Raw genomic sequence first — 16,385 nt, forward strand, 5'->3', positions numbered from 1 at the left:
ATCAGAGTGAGGGTCAACACGCCGCTTCAACGTTGCCATTTGCCAACAATGAGCAGCTGTGAGATCCCGGCCGAGTTCCGCTCCTTCTTCACACCGGCGCAAGCGGAGGAACTCGCGGCGCAGTTCCGCATCAGCGACGCGGACGGCAGCGGGTCCATCGACGAGAAGGAATTCCGCGCGCTGTTGGCTCGCATGGGGCTGCCGATCAGCGCTGCAGAGGCCGACGCGCTCGTGTCGAGCATCGATGTGGATGGGGACGGCCTATTGGACTTCCGAGAGCTTGTGCAGATGGTCGTGAGACTGCAGAAGGGCGACGCGAAGCTCGCAGCACTGAAGAAGTTCGTGGAAACGCTGGACACGACGCCCGTGGCTCTGCTCGAGCGAGAAGCCGTCAAGTTCGGACTGCAGGTCGTGTATCAAGTGCTGGAGAACGAGGAGGAAACACCCGTGACGCTCGACGCAGACCCGCCGGCGTCTTATCAGATGCAGTTGGACCTGCTGGGCAAAGTTTGTGGCCCAACAGGGAGAGAAACTGTGAAAGCGAGTGGGAAGACGACGCGAGAAGCCAAGTTTAGGGCGGCTGAAGCTGCGCTGGTGAAGGTAAAGAAGCTGCAGCCAGGACTGGCGGTGGAACCAGGAGAGCTGCCATTAGAATGGGAGAGATGGATGTTTGGCAATATTGAGAGGGGCGTCAGCGCCAAGAAACTGATGCAAACGCTGGCTCAAAAGGGGTTCTTGTTGACGGGTAATGTACAGCTGATGCAGAGGATTTCTACCAGAGCATCGTCGTATAGGCTGCGGACCAAGGTAAGGCTGGATGGAGTTTTATCGAGTGGATCACGCTGAGCTGACATCTCCTGGATGCAACTTTGTCGGCGACAGCGCAATGCACCAAGTGACATCTATGGTGCAGGGGTTGAAAGAGAGGTTTCTTTGTATGGTTCTGACATTAAGGGTAGCTCTGCACCAGTCTCACCGGTCAAGTCCTCTCGCACTGCTCGTAGTATTTCTGCAGTGGAGAAACTTCCATCACCACCAGTGCAGGTGTTGCACCCGCAATGGGCTCATTGGTGCCAGCAAGAGCTTGCTCGAGGTATTGACGGCAACGTTGTGCTGAACGAACTTGTATCACAAGGTTTTGAACCGGAGAGAAGCCCGCTGTTTACGCAGCGGTTGCTGCGAGTCGTCAAAACTCGCGATGATCGCTGCAGTAACAGCGCTGAGTCTCCGCGAACCGCGGGGTCTAAGCCATTTTCGTTTTTACTAGTGCTGGAGGGAGGTGTACTACCAGAAGTCGAGCTTTTCGTATTTGGAGGGCAGGACGTTAATGCTCTTCAACTTGATGTCAACACAAAGCTGATGCAATCACCGCTGCACATCGCTAGCAGGCATGGCTACCACTCCATCGCAAAATTACTGCTCGAGCGCGGAGCACAAGTAGATCAGATGGATTCATTTCGCCGGACATCAATGATGGTCGCGGCAAGATATGGGCATAGTGACGTTAGTGCATTAATGCTAAAGCACGGAGCCAACATATTTCAGCTAGACAATCTGAAGAACTCGGCATTGCACCTGGCTGCATTCAGCGGGAGCTCGACCATCGCATCGCAGTTGCTGTGCGCACACGATGACTCATTCCGATCATTCCTAATGGACTTGCCGAAGCAGCGTGGTGTGAGCTATGAGCACTTACTGCAGAAGGCGTACGACACAATTATGAAGAGCAAGTTGCGGGAGAACGAGCGCCGCCGCTATCATTTTTCGTGGCTATTTGAATCTGTTCGATGGTTGCATGCTGAACTATTCACCAACGGCAGTGACTACACTAGAATTTGCAAGATGCCTGTGCCGCAAAAAGGATTTATCGATTATCTTGTATTGCGCTATCACAAAGATCTCCGGAAGCGCGGAGTTCATGACGAAGTTGCTAGTGCTGATGATGGTGAAAGCGAAGAAGGTGACGAGGGTACTGCTGATGAACAAGCCAGACGTCGCAAGGAAGGCGATCCGGCAGATTGGCTTTCGCTAGAAGATATGAGTTTCTTCTTGGATACGTGTCTCCGCGAAAACTATAAGCATTTACCCAATCTCCAGGGTCGTACCGCGCTGCATGTAGCATGTGACGAGAATTTGGTATGCACTCACGAGCGAGTGATTCAGTGTCTAGCCGAAAAGCACGGATGCAGTTCTTTTCTACTTGACCACAGCGGAAAAGCTCCACTTCAGCTTCTGTTAGCATGTCGAGGCCGTCCAGGTAGTCCCAAAGGAGACGCAAATCACGAGAAAGTCGTTACACAACAGCGAGTGGAACGTATTCATGCAAAGGAGGCGCGTCTGGAAGATGAGCGCATAATCCACCAGCGTCAGGTGTGGCAAGACGAGCTAGATCGAATGTCTCGAGATTTTAACGATCTGGACACGCTCAATCGGATGCGCAAGCTAGTCAAGGAGAATGATGGCACACCAGTGGCGCGTACCAGCGGATGGAATATCTACGAGGAGCCTCTAAGTCACAATCGTTTGTTTGAAAACACACGCAGCGGCTTCGTTCAACGACAAGTGCCACCTCAACTTGCTGAAGAAGGCCGAACGCGACTCGCTTGGAAAGAAAAGATGGAGACAGATGCTCGCTTCGTAGAGCGTCATCGCCTGCAACCAGAGTGGGAACTACACCGTGTTAACGGTACCGACGTGTACTTCTTTTTCAACCGCGAGACGGAGCAATGTCAGTGGGTATCGCCTGAGGGTGTGTCAATTAGGGAATGGCGAACTAAACGTTTCTTCGAAAGTGTAGAGCAACTCGAGGATGAGCCAGATCAGGCTAGCCTCGTTATTCAATTTTCTGGGATTGCATCGGGCCCGATTGTGGATAATGCTGTCAAAGGCCGAACGCTGGGCGAATGGCGCGAGCTCCAAGGATTCGGAGGCGTCACGTTTTACTTACACTCTGTCGACAAGACGATTGTGATCGATAAGCCTGATGAAGTACTGCGGTATGAAGGCTACCGGTACGCTCAAACGCTTATCGTTGAGCGTAGCGAGGAAATCGAGACCCATGATCGAGGTTGGCATCGCTACTACGATCCGCAGACATCGCAAACGTTTTATCTTAACGAACTTTCAGGAGATTGTGTCCAAGACACCTACGCAACAAAGGAATTTTTGCATGATATTCATCGTCCTAAGCGCCAGGCGAGATTTGCACTTACTACTGAGGAACTACGCCGCCGCCGCGAGGAACAAGAGTGGAAGTCAGCATTGCAGCGAGCAAGGCGTCATGACGAACACCTTAAGACTGCAGAGAAGGAAAATGATATGGCTACTGAACAGCAGAAGCGAGAAAAAGAGGAGTTGGAAACTGCCCTGCGTCAGTTGGAAAGTAGTGTTACAGGTGAGCACTTGACGATCGACGGAGGCGATGACGATCCTGGGGAAAGCGAGCCCGACAATAATTCAAAAAACGAGAAGAAGACCAAGGGAATGAAGAACAAGAAAGGTAGATCGTTGGCGTACATTGATGCTCGGTTCCGCCGTGAGCGCGAGGTGTTTCTTCAGGCAAGAGTAAACGGCCTTCTGACCTCGATCGATCCAGCTCGAGAAGATCCGCGACACGAAATTGACCGAGGTGATGAACTGGAGCAAGAATTGAACAGTGAAGAGCTTGAACACGCCCGACTAGAGGATACGGACGAAAAGTCTACACTACGAGAGCGCCGACGTGTTAGTCGAATTCTGACACGAACCGAAGAGCGAATGCGTTTGAGCCGTGCACTTTGCCGGTGGGGTTGTGAGCACTGGTTTCCGCGTGAATTCAGTCTTGAAGCGCACGAGCGATTTGAATGTCCGAGAAGACTCATGGTCTGTCGTCTGGGTTGCACAAAAGTCATGGAGCGACAGCAGTGGTGTGAGGGCATATATGACCACGAATCTGAGCATGAAGATCACTGCTCAAGTCGAATCGTCTACTGCCCACGAGACTGTGGTGTATGGTTACCGCACTTTGATCTCGCGGTGCCACACATGCGAGATCTGTGTGTGAGGAGACCAGTAGGAGATCTGCGCTGCCGGTTAGGTTGCGGTCAGATATATAGTGGAGGTGCGCACGAATTGCTCGCATTGGAACAAACGCGTCTAGCCCATGAACAAGATGATTGCGAACTACGCAAGGTCAAATGCACATGGCCAAAGTGCAATGCAGCGATTCTGGCCAAAGAACGAAATGCTCATCGTCGTGTCCATTTGCTATCATCCGGGATACTAAGCTTTGTGACTGCTGCAGTGCACGAGTATAAAGTGCCGCGCGATGTGAAAGCGCTCAAATTGCAGGCTTGGGGTGCCGGCGGAGGGAGCGGTCTTCTTCTTAACCAAAGTGTCGGTCATGGTGGCGGTGGAGCGTTTGTCGAGGGTATCTGCCCGGTGTTTCCTGGTGAGACCCTTTATTTCTCTGTAGGATCAGGAGGCAGTGGCGGCAAGTTTGCTCGCATGATTGAAAGTCCCGACGAGGACGGGGACGATATTGAGACTGGGAAGAAAACCAAAAAGATTCCTGGTGGCATTCTTATCGCTACTCAAGTTTCCAGCGCAGCTGGGGGCTTCCCTGGTGGTGGCACGGGTCACAGTGGGAACAAAGAATCTGCATGTGGCGGTGGAGGAGGGTTCACAAGCATTTACCGTCAAGGAGCCTATGGTATCGAGTACATCTTAGTTGCTGCGGGTGGAGGGGGAGGAGGAACTTGTCGTAATGGTGGCGGAGGTGGAAACTGCAAAACCAGAAAACCACAAGAAGGTGACGACATTCGATGTGGCCGTCCTGGCGGAGATGTTGCAGGCGGCTCTGCTGGCGTGTGCGACGAATTCAACCCGATATGCAAGTTTGTGGGAACCAGTGGGGGGTCTGTACAGGGCGGAGATGGAGCCGAATTTGGAGGTGGGGGAGGTGGGGGGCTTTTTGGTGGCGGTGGCGGCGGATTCTCACCTGGCATTGTGGGAGGTGGCGGTGGAGGCTCTAGCTTCGTAAGTCCAAACCTTTTGACTGCCAAGAGCGTGCGTGTTGACGCAGGAGTTGTTGTGAAACCTGGTGGAATGGACCAAAACCCTCCTCAAAGTGTTCGAGAAGCGTATTGGGACTTGGTTGATGGGGTTGCAGGGGAAGGAGGCACTGGATCAATGCAGACGACTGCGCGTGGCAATCACGGAGGAGTTCGGATTGCGAGATTTGGCTTCTTTGACGATATGAAATTCCATCGCTAGCGACAGCACTAAAAATCTTTGTTACTCGGGCATGTTATTCATGGTGAGCGCTACTACAGTCTGTTTCTTCTAAACGTTGACTTCGATGTCGTCTACCTCTGCAGCAGTAGCAATGCTCGTTGTCACTTCTACGGTTGCATCGTTCATTTTCTGGGAATTGAGCTGAAGTATGTGCTTCAGCACGGAATGTGTTGGAGCAAAGTGATGTTCATCGTTGGTTTCGCTGGTTGAGCCAACAACAGCAGCTGAAACACTTTCAGATGAAGAAGGGCATGGTGAGGCCACACCAGCTGCAAGGGAGTCTGCATCTTCTTCAACTTTCATCGAATCGCGAGAACCTGTAGCAATATCACAAGCATCTTCGCCAGCAACTGACCCAGTAGATTGGCGGCTTTTCCTGAGACTACGACGCAGTGTTTCCGCGGCAACTGCTGCTATGACGCTCGTCTACCGACAAGGCGAACCACAAAAGAATGGTGTTAGTGCGGGCTCTCATGGCATTGTGATAGTGGTTGATCACACGTACTCGAAATTTGCGGCGCATGAGGTGGCGATACTGCTTAAGACCCTCAGTGTCAGAAATCGATACAGCCAAGGACTCGCGCGACGTGCGTGATGACCCGAACCACTCATGGCTCAGCGCTTTGGCGGTTGTAGGTCGCTCTTCTGGTGAGGGTTGAAGCAACGCCGAAATCAGTCCCTTTGCTTCGCTTGACACGGCATCCCAGCGAGGGCCCGTCATGGAAAACCGCCCCGATTGAATGTTTCTTATCATTTGATCTCGGGTCTGACGGCCATCAGGATCGAAGGGGTGGATGCCACTAAGCAACACGTGCAAGACGATACCCACGCTCCACAGGTCGCTCTTGAGCCCAACGCCAGAGCTACGTGCTGATCGAGAAACTGCGGTCCTATCCGACTCTGGTGAAGGTGCCGTCTTGAGAACTTCGGGGGCGCAGTAAGCCCACGTCATCCGGCCATTGTAAAGCAAGCTGCTCTCTTCAACAAGAGCAGCTAAACCAAAGTCAGCCAGTTTGATACTGGCGAGTTTCGAGCTGGCTGATGTCAAAAGGAGATTCTCTGGTTTGACATCTCTGCATCAGACAGCAAGTAGTTAGCGTCTACGCAGTTACCTTCATCAAGAGGAGACAACCTACCCGTGCGCAATGCCAAGATCGTGCAGAAAGCGCAGCGCTTCTAGTAGGTCAGTGATGAAGCGCCGAGCATCCCATTCCGAGTATGCGCCCTCATCAATAAGCGCTTGAAAGAGCTCACCGCCCTCTGCAAGCTCCATGACGATGTACACGAATTCGGGTGTCTCCAATACGTCGTGTAGCGCCACCACGTTTGGATGAGAAGCACAGCGTCGCAACAACGCCACCTCACGCTGCCACTGGACGGGGTCGTCATCAATCAGCCTCTGGTGAGCCTTATCCAGGCGCTTGATCGCGACCAATCCACCAGACGCACGTTCGCGTGCACGAAACACTCGCGAGCATGAGCCTTCACCCAGAACCACCTCAGGTGACTCTAACTCATAAAACTCTGCCAGTGATGGCCAACGACGGCTGGAACAAACTCCCATGGTGGATTCAGGCGCGACTTGACTCGAGTACTGATAGGAAGGAATCGACAACTGAGCCACACACCAGCACTGCCAATTTATAAATATTGAGGACGAGATTAGTTTTTGATGTCCAACACGCAGCTTTTCTGGAATGACGCTAAGGTTTGTCGTTCGAGGACACCTTTGATGCGTTACGTTCCAAAAGGTGTTGTGGAAGTTCTCAATTTCGCCGACAACAACATGAATCGCTATGATTCATCATGCTTCATGAGCCCCACAGCTCAAATGTGCTTGCTGTAGTCCTCAATTAACGCGCTGGTCGTTGATTTCCTCGGAATTGGAGTCCCACATAAAACTATTACTTCCCCACTTAGTACCCTCGTGAGGTGGGCAACCTCCGTGGCGGCTCATCAAGTCCACATCACCAGTAGCCGTCTGTACGTAGAAGAGAGAGGCATGCAAAGCGAGCGGGGGAACAGCCAATCCATAAGAGCATTCATCCATGCCTGTGCGAACAATCGCTTCTTCGGAATATCGATCCCGAGATATTGGGAAGACCGTCTCGCCACCAATCTTGGTTTCGTTGTTCAGATACAGGAACAGCGTCACGTAGCGCTGTGGGAAAAAGTTCTTGACGAACTTTGGCAACTTGTACCGTAATTGAGGCGGAGCTTCTACATGTGCTTCCCAGGCCTTAACAGTGAGCTCCGCAAACTGAGGCGAAACCTGCAGTACCTTCACCAGTACATTGTCTTTGCCACGATTTTGAGTCATCCAGTTGTACCAGTCTTCATTAGGGAGGAAACGTGTAATGAAGTCCTTTGAGAAGTCGTCAAGAATGATGTCTAAGAGGTTCGCCTGGAAAGCCATTCCGAACGTCGGATAAAATAAGTTGCCTGGACGAACAATCGCTGGTGCATTGCTGCTCATAAAGTTGATACGATCCTTTGCCCAGCGAATCCACGCGAAATAGTGTGCGACGTCATTGACAGGGTTTTTCGGAAAGTTGTAGTGCAACTCAGGAATGCCCAACGCATTTTCCCACGCCTTGATAATGAGAGGAAGATAGTGCGGCTTCGCGTCCATACCAATGAAGTTAGGCATGATATCCGAAGCATTGTTGGCCACGTTCTCCGCAATCCAATCGAGCCACGAGTCTTCGTATCGTGATGCGAAGTCGTTGCTCTCAGTTGCGACAGGAGAGAACAACTTCAAAAGCTCGTTGGGGAACCACGTGCTGTCCTCTGCGTCTGGAAAAAGCGTTCCTCCCTCTTGAAACTCTTTAGGGATTTCGCGACGCGCAGTCAGCTCACGAATCTTGTCAGCAGCCCAGTTGGCCCATTGTTTATATGATTTCATTCCGAGCTGATATTCACTCTCCTTCGGAAGGAACTCGAGTGAATTAAACGTGTCGAGGTGTCTCCGGTAAAACTCGCCGGCGTTGTAGCGCACGAGCTGCAAACGCTCTACAAAAGACGGGCTTGGCAACCTGGCCAAGCGTGCTCCACGTACTCGGAAGTCTCTGGTAAATTGGCTGTCTGGTAGGAACGCAGTGTGGCTCGTGCGCGCCTCCGAGACTACAGTCTCGCTACCATCAGATTCATCGTTGACCACCCTTGATCTACCCAAGCTTGGAGATCCAATCTCAATGATCTTGTTAGCTTCTTCTTGAGTGAAGTAGTGCTCCACATCGAAAACCTTGGGAATCATACCCACTGTCGTCAACGTCACGCCGTCCTCCAGCACGTACTTGTACCCCTTCTTGATACCTGGCCACTGCCACAACTGGAAATCCAGCAGCACGTGCACGATGTTCTTCGTTGCCTTCAACTCCGCCTCATTGCGCACTGGAAAACCCATCTGACTGTACAGCCGCACGCCATTCACCATGACGTCACGGTCTGCACCCAGCCACGCCGCCGCCACCTCGGCCGCCTGACCCACGCACTCGAACTGACCGTTCCACGACACGTAGACGCCGTCGTTGGCGCCGTTGAGCATGAAGAAGGCGCGGTCGTCAGCCATGGGCTGCTGCGTTTCCATGGGTTCCGTGACGTGGAAGGTTTTGCCGTCAAAGAGTGGGGCGGCCGAGTAGTCCGAGTCGTTGCAGACCAAGTCACTCACCAAATGGCGAACGTCGATCTTCATTAGGTCGGAGTCGAAGCCATGGTTGTCCAGCCGGGAGAGCTCGCCTACACCCCTGACCATATCGAAAGTTTTGACAACTGCAATCCTCGCAGAGTTAAAATACCAAGCGGCTGCAAGTGACAGCAACAGCGCAATAGCCGAGAGCGACACCAGTGAAGAGGATGCAGACGCGGTGGTTTTAGGAGTCTTGTCCACGCCCACTTGTTTTTCCTCGTCTTTAGTCATCGTCGCCGTAGTCTTGAGCTGCCGTGAGCGAATTCGGTAGTGACCTTGCAAGAGGTGGCGATCCGAGGCAGCAGCTCGGTGCAAGTCTAGAAATGAGGTGAACTAACGAGGGACACAGGCATCACTGGCTTCTGTCGCCAGAACAGTTCTGTCCGAAAGGATCTGCCCTCCTCGTGCTCAGCGTGCTGGCATGCGCTTCGCCATTGCCCCTGCCAACCTCCCCGAACGCTGCATTAGCTCTTCGCTGATAAATGCATGGCACACTTCCAAGGCAACGACTTCAACAGCCGAGTGCTCGTGGACCGGAATCATTTTCGCCACGTCGAAGCGCAGACGTGGTCTCACAGGCAGGCAGTTACAGTGCGCGTCTGAGGAAAGTGATCCTCGTCGATCGATCTGGTGGTTAGTAGTCGAATACCAGCGATTCGCGGCAGCGAAGCCCGTGCCAGTGTGAGCACCGTATGACTGTCCTAATTATTTCGGCCTTGAGCTATGCAGCATGATCGTCCTGCAACCAATGCTGGCGGTGCAGTGTGTATCCCCAGATCACGGCGCTCCTTTTTGTCCAATCACAGAGGAGAATTCCATTTCTTGCCCAATCCCGGCCCGGCAGATCGTATTTGACACTCGTCGACATGGAAACGCAGTGATCGTCGCCACCCCGTCCTTTACGTGCCGGTGGCGCGCGCCCGACGGCTCATTCTGCCGCGCAACCCATTCCTGCATTTGCGCTGGTGAGTGCAGTCCCTCCTGAACCAAGCGCAGTCGTCCACGTCTCTCTACTGGCGGAGCTATGGCCGAGAAACCCACCCCATCCGAACCAGTCGCTCGTGCGGCGACCAAATCCCCGCCTGCAACCAAGCCTGACGCCGCCCCATTGAAATCCAAGTCCTCATTCTCTCTCCTGGTGCCGATGCTGGTCGTGGCTGCCGCTGCGGGCTGGGGAAAGTACGTGCAGAGGGAGCTGCAGGCCGAAACCATGGAGGAGCTGGTCGCTAAGGTCTCGGACCGTCTCAGCACGCACTTCGCCACGTTATCGGGCGTTCCTGAGGCTCTGAAGCAGCAGCAACAGGAGGAGGAGCTGCTGTACAAGTATGACGACGAGCGGCTCATTGCGCTGGAGGTGCGCCACCTTGTGAGCGACTTGAGCTGCAGCGACGACAAATACACGGCCAGTCCGTTGTTCGACGGGAAACTGCTGCCGGTGCAGCAGCCCATGCAGCTGGAGCAGAGGATGGACAACGACCGCGTCTTCTTCATGCTGAACGGCCGCAATGAAGGCGTGTACGTGTCGTGGAACGGAGAGTTTAACTGCGTCGGCAAGGCAGCGGAGCTGGCGGCTGGCTGGCTTGGAGCGGACCGCGACGTCATGGAGAACGGCGTGCGGCTGTACAACCAGATGGGTTTTGCCATTCGCACCGCTGAGGACCTCGCAGAGGCCAAGAACATTGTGCACATCTTGCTGGACTTCCAGCTGTGGCAGTGGCCTGGCATTGATAGGGGACACCAGTATGTGCTGGAGGACGGCGTGGTGCTGACGACGGTGGCCTTGAGCCCCAAGGTCTTTGATGTGCAGTACTTCCTGACGCAGAACGAGTCCGAGAAGATTATGGAGCTGGGCATGCCCATGCTGGCACGGTCCAAGGTGGACGGCAGCAACTCATCCAAGATTACATCCAAGTCGCGCACGAGCCACACGGCTTTCCTGAACGACGACCTCTTCACCCGCGACTTCCGCGTGCGTGCAGCGCGCGTGGCTCGCTTGCCGAGCCCGACGTTCGCTGAGCGCCTACAGCTACTGCAATACAACGCAGGAGAGTTCTACCGCCAGCACTTTGACACGTTCCACTCGCGCGAATTTTTGCCAAAGGACGCCAATGCGTTTGTGTACGAGGATTACGTGGACTGGACCAAGTGGGCGGCGGAACAACTTCGCAGCGTGGACCCGAGCAAGGTGCCCGAGGAATTCCGTGAAGGTGGTCTGCTGTTCCCGAACGCGGAAGATCAGCAGACCTTCCCTAACGCTCTTATGGAGGTGTTTTACCAGAAGATGGTGTCGACCAACATGTTTAACGCGCTTTTCGACTCGGATTACGACACGTGGATTCGCAAGAATCTGGACAAGTACGCCGTGGATCTGATCCCTGACCTGATGGACGAAAAGAGACGTCCGTCGTATCTGCCACTCATTGTACAGGCGTGGGAGGAGAAGATTGGACTCGGTGAGCTACGCTACACGTTCCCGAAGCCGCAGGTGAATGGCCAGTCGCACTACTACAACTGGGTGCGTTGGGCGAAGGAGCGCGTGAGTTACCTGGGTGATGACTGCCCGCCCATTGCTCGCCCCGATGGCGATCTGTACCCGCAGTACACGGTTGAGTTCCAAGAGCAGCTACTGGGTTTTGTGCAGGAAGACTACAGCAAGGATTTCATCACGCAGATGACCAACCCGGAATGGTACGAGTGGCTCATGGAGAACCGCGGACGCAATCTTGTGCTGTTCCAAGTGCTCAAGTCGTTCCCGCACTTTGCCGAGCTGATTATCCGAACGTGGGAGTCCCGCGTACGTAGTCCTCTGCTGCGCTACAAGTTGCCCAAGTACGTAAAGCACTTCCATCCTCAGCGCTACGTGACGCTGTTCATGTACCTGAACAACCAGACCAAGATTGGTGGTGAGACTGTCTTCCCGTTCGCCCTGGACCGCTTTTCCGACGAGGAGATCGTGCGTGACGGCATGGACGAGTGCTCAAAAGGCCTGGCTGTGCCGCCTCGCGGACTGCATGCTTCGCTATTCTACACACAGACACCTGAGGGCGACATCGACGTCATGAGTCGCCACGGAGGTTGCCCACCTCACGAGGGTACTAAGTGGGGGAGTAACGCGTTTATGTGGGACTCCGACGCCGATGAAGGCGCTGAGCTCTGGACGACGAAGTAAGCTAAGGAGGCGTGTGTGTGCGTCTAATTCATAATGGGATATCTCGAGTTGTCAATGGGAAATAGTTTTTTTTATTTGAAGCTGTACTTGCTATTGATTATCGCGTGGGGAAGCAGAAGCATTCGAGCTATTAACGAAAACGATGAGGTCCTTGGATCGGTTCTTCACCCACGGTGGTCGGAAGGCAAAGTACAGTCCGCCATCGCCGGGCTTCGCGTTCCAGTCTTCAGCCACCTTGTGCAGCCCGTACTTGCTAGGCACTCGGTTGGTTTTGCAGAACACGTTCATGTAGGCGACCAGGCCATTCTCACACTCGATCGAGACTTCGTTAAAGCGCACCACGATGTTCTCGTCCCGAGCAGGAGAGATGGAGAATTCGAGCCCTTGCCAATCGGCAGCGATGACCTCGTGCATCTCCTGAATAATCTGCGGAATGAGCTTGCGCGTGACAGCGTCCACTGGAGGCCGTTGGCCACACGGCACGAAGGCGCCGTACAAGATCTTCTTGCCCTCGAGATAGCGGCGGTGCTTCTTCTCTTCCTGGACGTCTGGGTACGGCTCTTGCATATGCGGGTATCGGAAGTTCGTGGCCCCGAAGGCATCTTCGTGCTTAAGCCGCGCAGCACCGCAGCCACTCACGAAGTCCTGACCACTGATCTCCGTGCGCTTGGCCTCCGAGCGGAGTCGCTCCATATGCACCTGCCCGTCTGCGAGACTGAAGCGCGACGGAGTGTACTCAAACTTGTTGAACAGGCCGTTTTGGGTGGCGTTCTTGCGCGCCTTCGGCTGCGTGAGGCGGTTCTCGTTCATCTTCTCAAAACGTGCTTGGTTCACGGCGTTGTTCTTAAGCCGCGCGGGGATTTTCTGGATGTTGGCGTAGTTGCCCGCCACAAAGGCCTTGCGAATCTGGTCCGTCTCGGCGTTGGCGTACTCGGGCAGGATGGAGGAGAAGGTGGGTCGCATGTAGCGCGGAGGCATCTTGGTATGCGCGGGTTGCTGCGCGCCGTCGCTCTCGGGAGAAGAAGCATCGTTCATCTTCTGGGGGTAGACTGCGATGGTCGAGTGAGCTAAAAATGATTGGTACCGTATGTTGAAGTTGGCCCATCACCCCTTATGTTCGGCTTAGGTACGCTGTTCAAGTTGCGTCCCGTGTCAAGTGATCGTCAAGACATTTGCCGACTCGTGCGAGGAGTGACGTGACGTGCTCAATGCCACGTTGACCCGCGCGCTGCGCTGTCGCCGCGCGAGCAAACTGTTGGTGCAGGCTTCACCCAAATCCTAGCGCCAGCTCTGTACGCGTAGAGCGCTGCAAAGGAGACTTAGGCAGTGCCTAAGGAGGTGGATATCAGCGGATGATTTTCGGGTGGACAACAGCGACGTCGCCGATGTCCACAGACTGAAGACCAGCCTACCAACCAGCCTGTCAGTGCTGTTGAGTGTGCGCACGCAAAAGCTGCTCGTAGCAGACGAAAGCGCTGTCAGAGCCTCCGACGCCTGGTGACACAACCCGTCGGCCTTTTTCGACGAGCGGCGACTGCCAGTCGCTCGCTCGAGAGCGGAACAACGGCAGGACTTGGTCTCCGGTGGCTCCGGCTCCCTCCGCGCGCTCGTTGGTGGAACTCCGTCACACCGCAACGCTTGTCGTGACCTCGCCACAGCCAACGCCGACCTATCCTCACGGAGCGACTGCGTGCAGGGCACTCACCGTATTAGCAACGACGGATTGAGAATACCTCTGGCCTCACAGCAGACACTCGGAACTTTTGCTCTCCCTACTTCTTTCCGCCTGCCAGCAGGGCAAAGGCAAGCAAGGGCAAGGCAGGCAGACCAGACGTGTCGGAGCTCGCGGCACCTTATCCGCCCATTTGACAACCAAACAACCTGCGGGGCGCTGACTATCTTCGCATAAACGGGGAGGTATCTCTCTGATTGGCTCCCATTTGCTCCTTTCCATTGGCGAAAAATCGATGCGCCGCTTCCATTGGCGCAAAATCGCCGCAGCCTCTCTCTTCTTCGAGCGGCGCTCCCCCCTCCACCTCAGTCGAGCATTGCGTTCACCCGCAGCATCAGTCGCAGTTTCCGCCTTCCTGCTCCATGGGGCGCAACCTCTTCGACTTTAACATCGCCAACAGCAGCTCCAAGTTCCTCAGCGGTAAAGCCAGCGACGACGCGTCGCTCTCGTCCACGCGCAGCACCGCCAGCTCGTCCGCCGACTCGCTCGCGACCCACGCGGTGCCCCCGACCACCGACGACATGGAGGCGCTCAACCACAGCCATACGACGGGCCACCGTAGCCGCGCGGCCGAGCACAGCATTCGCGGCGACCGCAAGCCCATGACGTTCACCACTACGAGCTCCATCACGGGCACCACGACAACGACGATCCACCAGCAGCAGCAGCAGCACCAGGCCATGGCCCATGCGGCCAGCAGCGCGCCCGAGGCCAAAGCCAGCAAGAAGTGTTCGGTCTGCGGTAAGAGTTTCAACCCGCTGCGGCGGCGCCACTACTGTCGCACGTGCACGGCTGTGGTCTGCAGCTCGTGCAGCATCTCCCGCAAGGTTGAGAGCACGTTCGAGGGCGCCATCACGGTGCGCATGTGCGTGAGCTGCAAGCTCAGTTCCATCGCGTCGCAGGACGACTTCTACGACCGCATCTTTTCTACCAATGGGGGGCCCAACGCCACGCCGGACTCGCAGCCCAGCGGCAGTGAAGGGGACTTCACCACGGACCGACTGAGCTTCGCCTCGTACTCGTCTGGCCAGGGCAACGGCTCGACCAAGGACGACATGGCGGTGGGGACAGTCAACATGGTGGACTCGCAGCCGCCCATGGACAAGCGCGCGGCCAGCGCGTCCAACCTCCCTGTGCGACGCAAATCGAGCACCACCAACGGCGAGCCGAACTCTGCCCGCGGACGTCACGGTTCGTTCACGGGCCCCCCGGCCGTCACGGAGGACTGTCCGTGGTGTATGAACGAGGCCTGTGCCCCTCTCCATGAGTACTTTGAAGTGCCATACCCGTTCTTCCTGGAGCTGGCCGACCCGGCTGCCAAGAACCAGTATATTGCGGCCAAGCACTTGGACAACGAAAAGGAGCGTCTTCGCTCGGTGCGCGCGATCCGCGGCGCCTTGAAGGCGGGCACGTCTGCCTCGCAGACGATCATGCAGCTGTGTAACATGGCTGCGATTGCTACCTCCAGTCCTATGGTACTTGTCGGCCTGCTGGACAAGCACGTGTATGTGCCGTGTGCCGAGTCGGGACTCGGATCACTGGACAAGATTGACCGCCAGAAGAGTTTGGCGGCGCACGCCTGCCGAAACGGCTCACCGCTGGTCTGCAGTGACTTGACGCGCGACGTGCGTTTTGCCGCGAACCCGTGGCGGCGAGATGTGCTGCAAGCGCAGTTCTACGCGGGCATTCCGCTGACGCTTTCCAACGGCCACACAATCGGCGCCATCGAAGTGTTTGATGTGAACCCGCGTTTTGCGTGCATGGATGTCATTTCGCAGCTTCAGACCGTCGTTCGCGGCCTGCTGCGCAAGTTCGAGGAGATCCTGGCAAAGAATCCTCTTTCGGGAGAGGAAGGTGGTGAGTCGTCGCACAAGTCTTCGTCTTCATCAGGACGGCGGACACCTAGGAGTGAGAGCGGTGAAGGTAAACAACGCACCCCTCGGGCCCCGGCCCCCAGTGCGCCTAGCGCACCAGCCATCCCGCCGCCGAAGAAGTCGCCGAAGCGGGTGCCTAGCAGCAAGCCGTCGGGCCCGGCCCCTACACCGCCGAAGCCCGCTGGGCCGAAAGAAGCCCCGAAGGCTCCTGAACCGCCCGCCGCCCCGGAGACTCCTCAGCCAACTCCAGCAGCAGCAGAAGCAGCAGCCCCCGCAGCAGACGCAGAGCCCTCTCAGGAGGACATGGAGATGCGGCTCATGCAGTTGCTGTCACAGACCACTAGCACACAGGAACAACTGCGGAATCAGCAGGGTCAGATGGTTAGCGCTATCACCAGCCACTCGAAGCAGATCAACGACCTAGCCAAGCAGCTTGAGCGCATGGAGTCGACGCTCGCTGCCAAGCTCGGTGGGGACGACGACGAAGACTTGCCCTCGAAGGAGGGTGCAGACGCAGCAAGTGCGTAGAGGGCGAGCCCGTCCAGTTGCCCAGGTAGTGAATTAATCCCAGCGGCGTCTTAGCAGCGTGCTGTTGTGCAAGTAAGGTAGGGGCCCGTGCATGGCTCGCATTGGTTCGCGCGTCGTCCG

At 55.5% G+C, this 16,385-nt stretch overlaps 6 protein-coding genes across 6 annotated transcripts; 3 read left to right on the forward strand and 3 right to left on the reverse strand.

Moving 5' to 3' along the window:
- Positions 1-48: 48 nt before the first annotated feature.
- KRP23_10004 (putative E3 ubiquitin-protein ligase XBOS36) lies at positions 49-5,020 on the forward strand (the record flags this gene model as incomplete). Its single annotated transcript, XM_067895633.1, has 4 exons — positions 49-807; positions 883-3,499; positions 4,454-4,690; positions 4,776-5,020. The coding sequence occupies 4 exons, from the start codon at positions 49-51 to the stop codon at positions 5,018-5,020; spliced, it is 3,858 nt and encodes a 1,285-aa protein (XP_067741833.1).
- A 302-nt stretch (positions 5,021-5,322) lies between these two features.
- On the reverse strand, positions 5,323-6,838 carry KRP23_10005 (Calcium/calmodulin-dependent protein kinase type IV; the record flags this gene model as incomplete). The annotated part of the gene is made up of 3 exons (XM_067895634.1): positions 5,323-5,700; positions 5,780-6,347; positions 6,411-6,838. The coding sequence occupies 3 exons, from the start codon at positions 6,836-6,838 to the stop codon at positions 5,323-5,325; spliced, it is 1,374 nt and encodes a 457-aa protein (XP_067741834.1).
- Positions 6,839-7,123: 285 nt separating this feature from the next.
- Positions 7,124-9,193, reverse strand: KRP23_10006 (Transmembrane prolyl 4-hydroxylase; the record flags this gene model as incomplete). Its single annotated transcript, XM_067895636.1, has 1 exon — positions 7,124-9,193. The coding sequence occupies one exon, from the start codon at positions 9,191-9,193 to the stop codon at positions 7,124-7,126; it is 2,070 nt and encodes a 689-aa protein (XP_067741835.1).
- Positions 9,194-9,986: 793 nt separating this feature from the next.
- Positions 9,987-12,131, forward strand: KRP23_10007 (putative prolyl 4-hydroxylase 3; the record flags this gene model as incomplete). The annotated part of the gene is made up of 1 exon (XM_067895637.1): positions 9,987-12,131. The coding sequence occupies one exon, from the start codon at positions 9,987-9,989 to the stop codon at positions 12,129-12,131; it is 2,145 nt and encodes a 714-aa protein (XP_067741836.1).
- Positions 12,132-12,221: 90 nt separating this feature from the next.
- On the reverse strand, positions 12,222-13,166 carry KRP23_10008 (uncharacterized protein; the record flags this gene model as incomplete). Its single annotated transcript, XM_067895638.1, has 1 exon — positions 12,222-13,166. One exon carries the CDS (start codon positions 13,164-13,166, stop codon positions 12,222-12,224), a length of 945 nt encoding a protein of 314 aa, XP_067741837.1.
- Positions 13,167-14,225: 1,059 nt separating this feature from the next.
- KRP23_10009 (uncharacterized protein) lies at positions 14,226-16,265 on the forward strand (the record flags this gene model as incomplete). The annotated part of the gene is made up of 1 exon (XM_067895639.1): positions 14,226-16,265. The coding sequence occupies one exon, from the start codon at positions 14,226-14,228 to the stop codon at positions 16,263-16,265; it is 2,040 nt and encodes a 679-aa protein (XP_067741838.1).
- Positions 16,266-16,385: the final 120 nt, after the last annotated feature.

Source organism: Phytophthora ramorum (genome assembly GCF_020800215.1).
Source record: "Phytophthora ramorum isolate Pr-102 chromosome Unknown Phyram_PR-102_s0009, whole genome shotgun sequence".
Lineage (NCBI taxonomy): Eukaryota > Oomycota > Peronosporomycetes > Peronosporales > Peronosporaceae > Phytophthora > Phytophthora ramorum.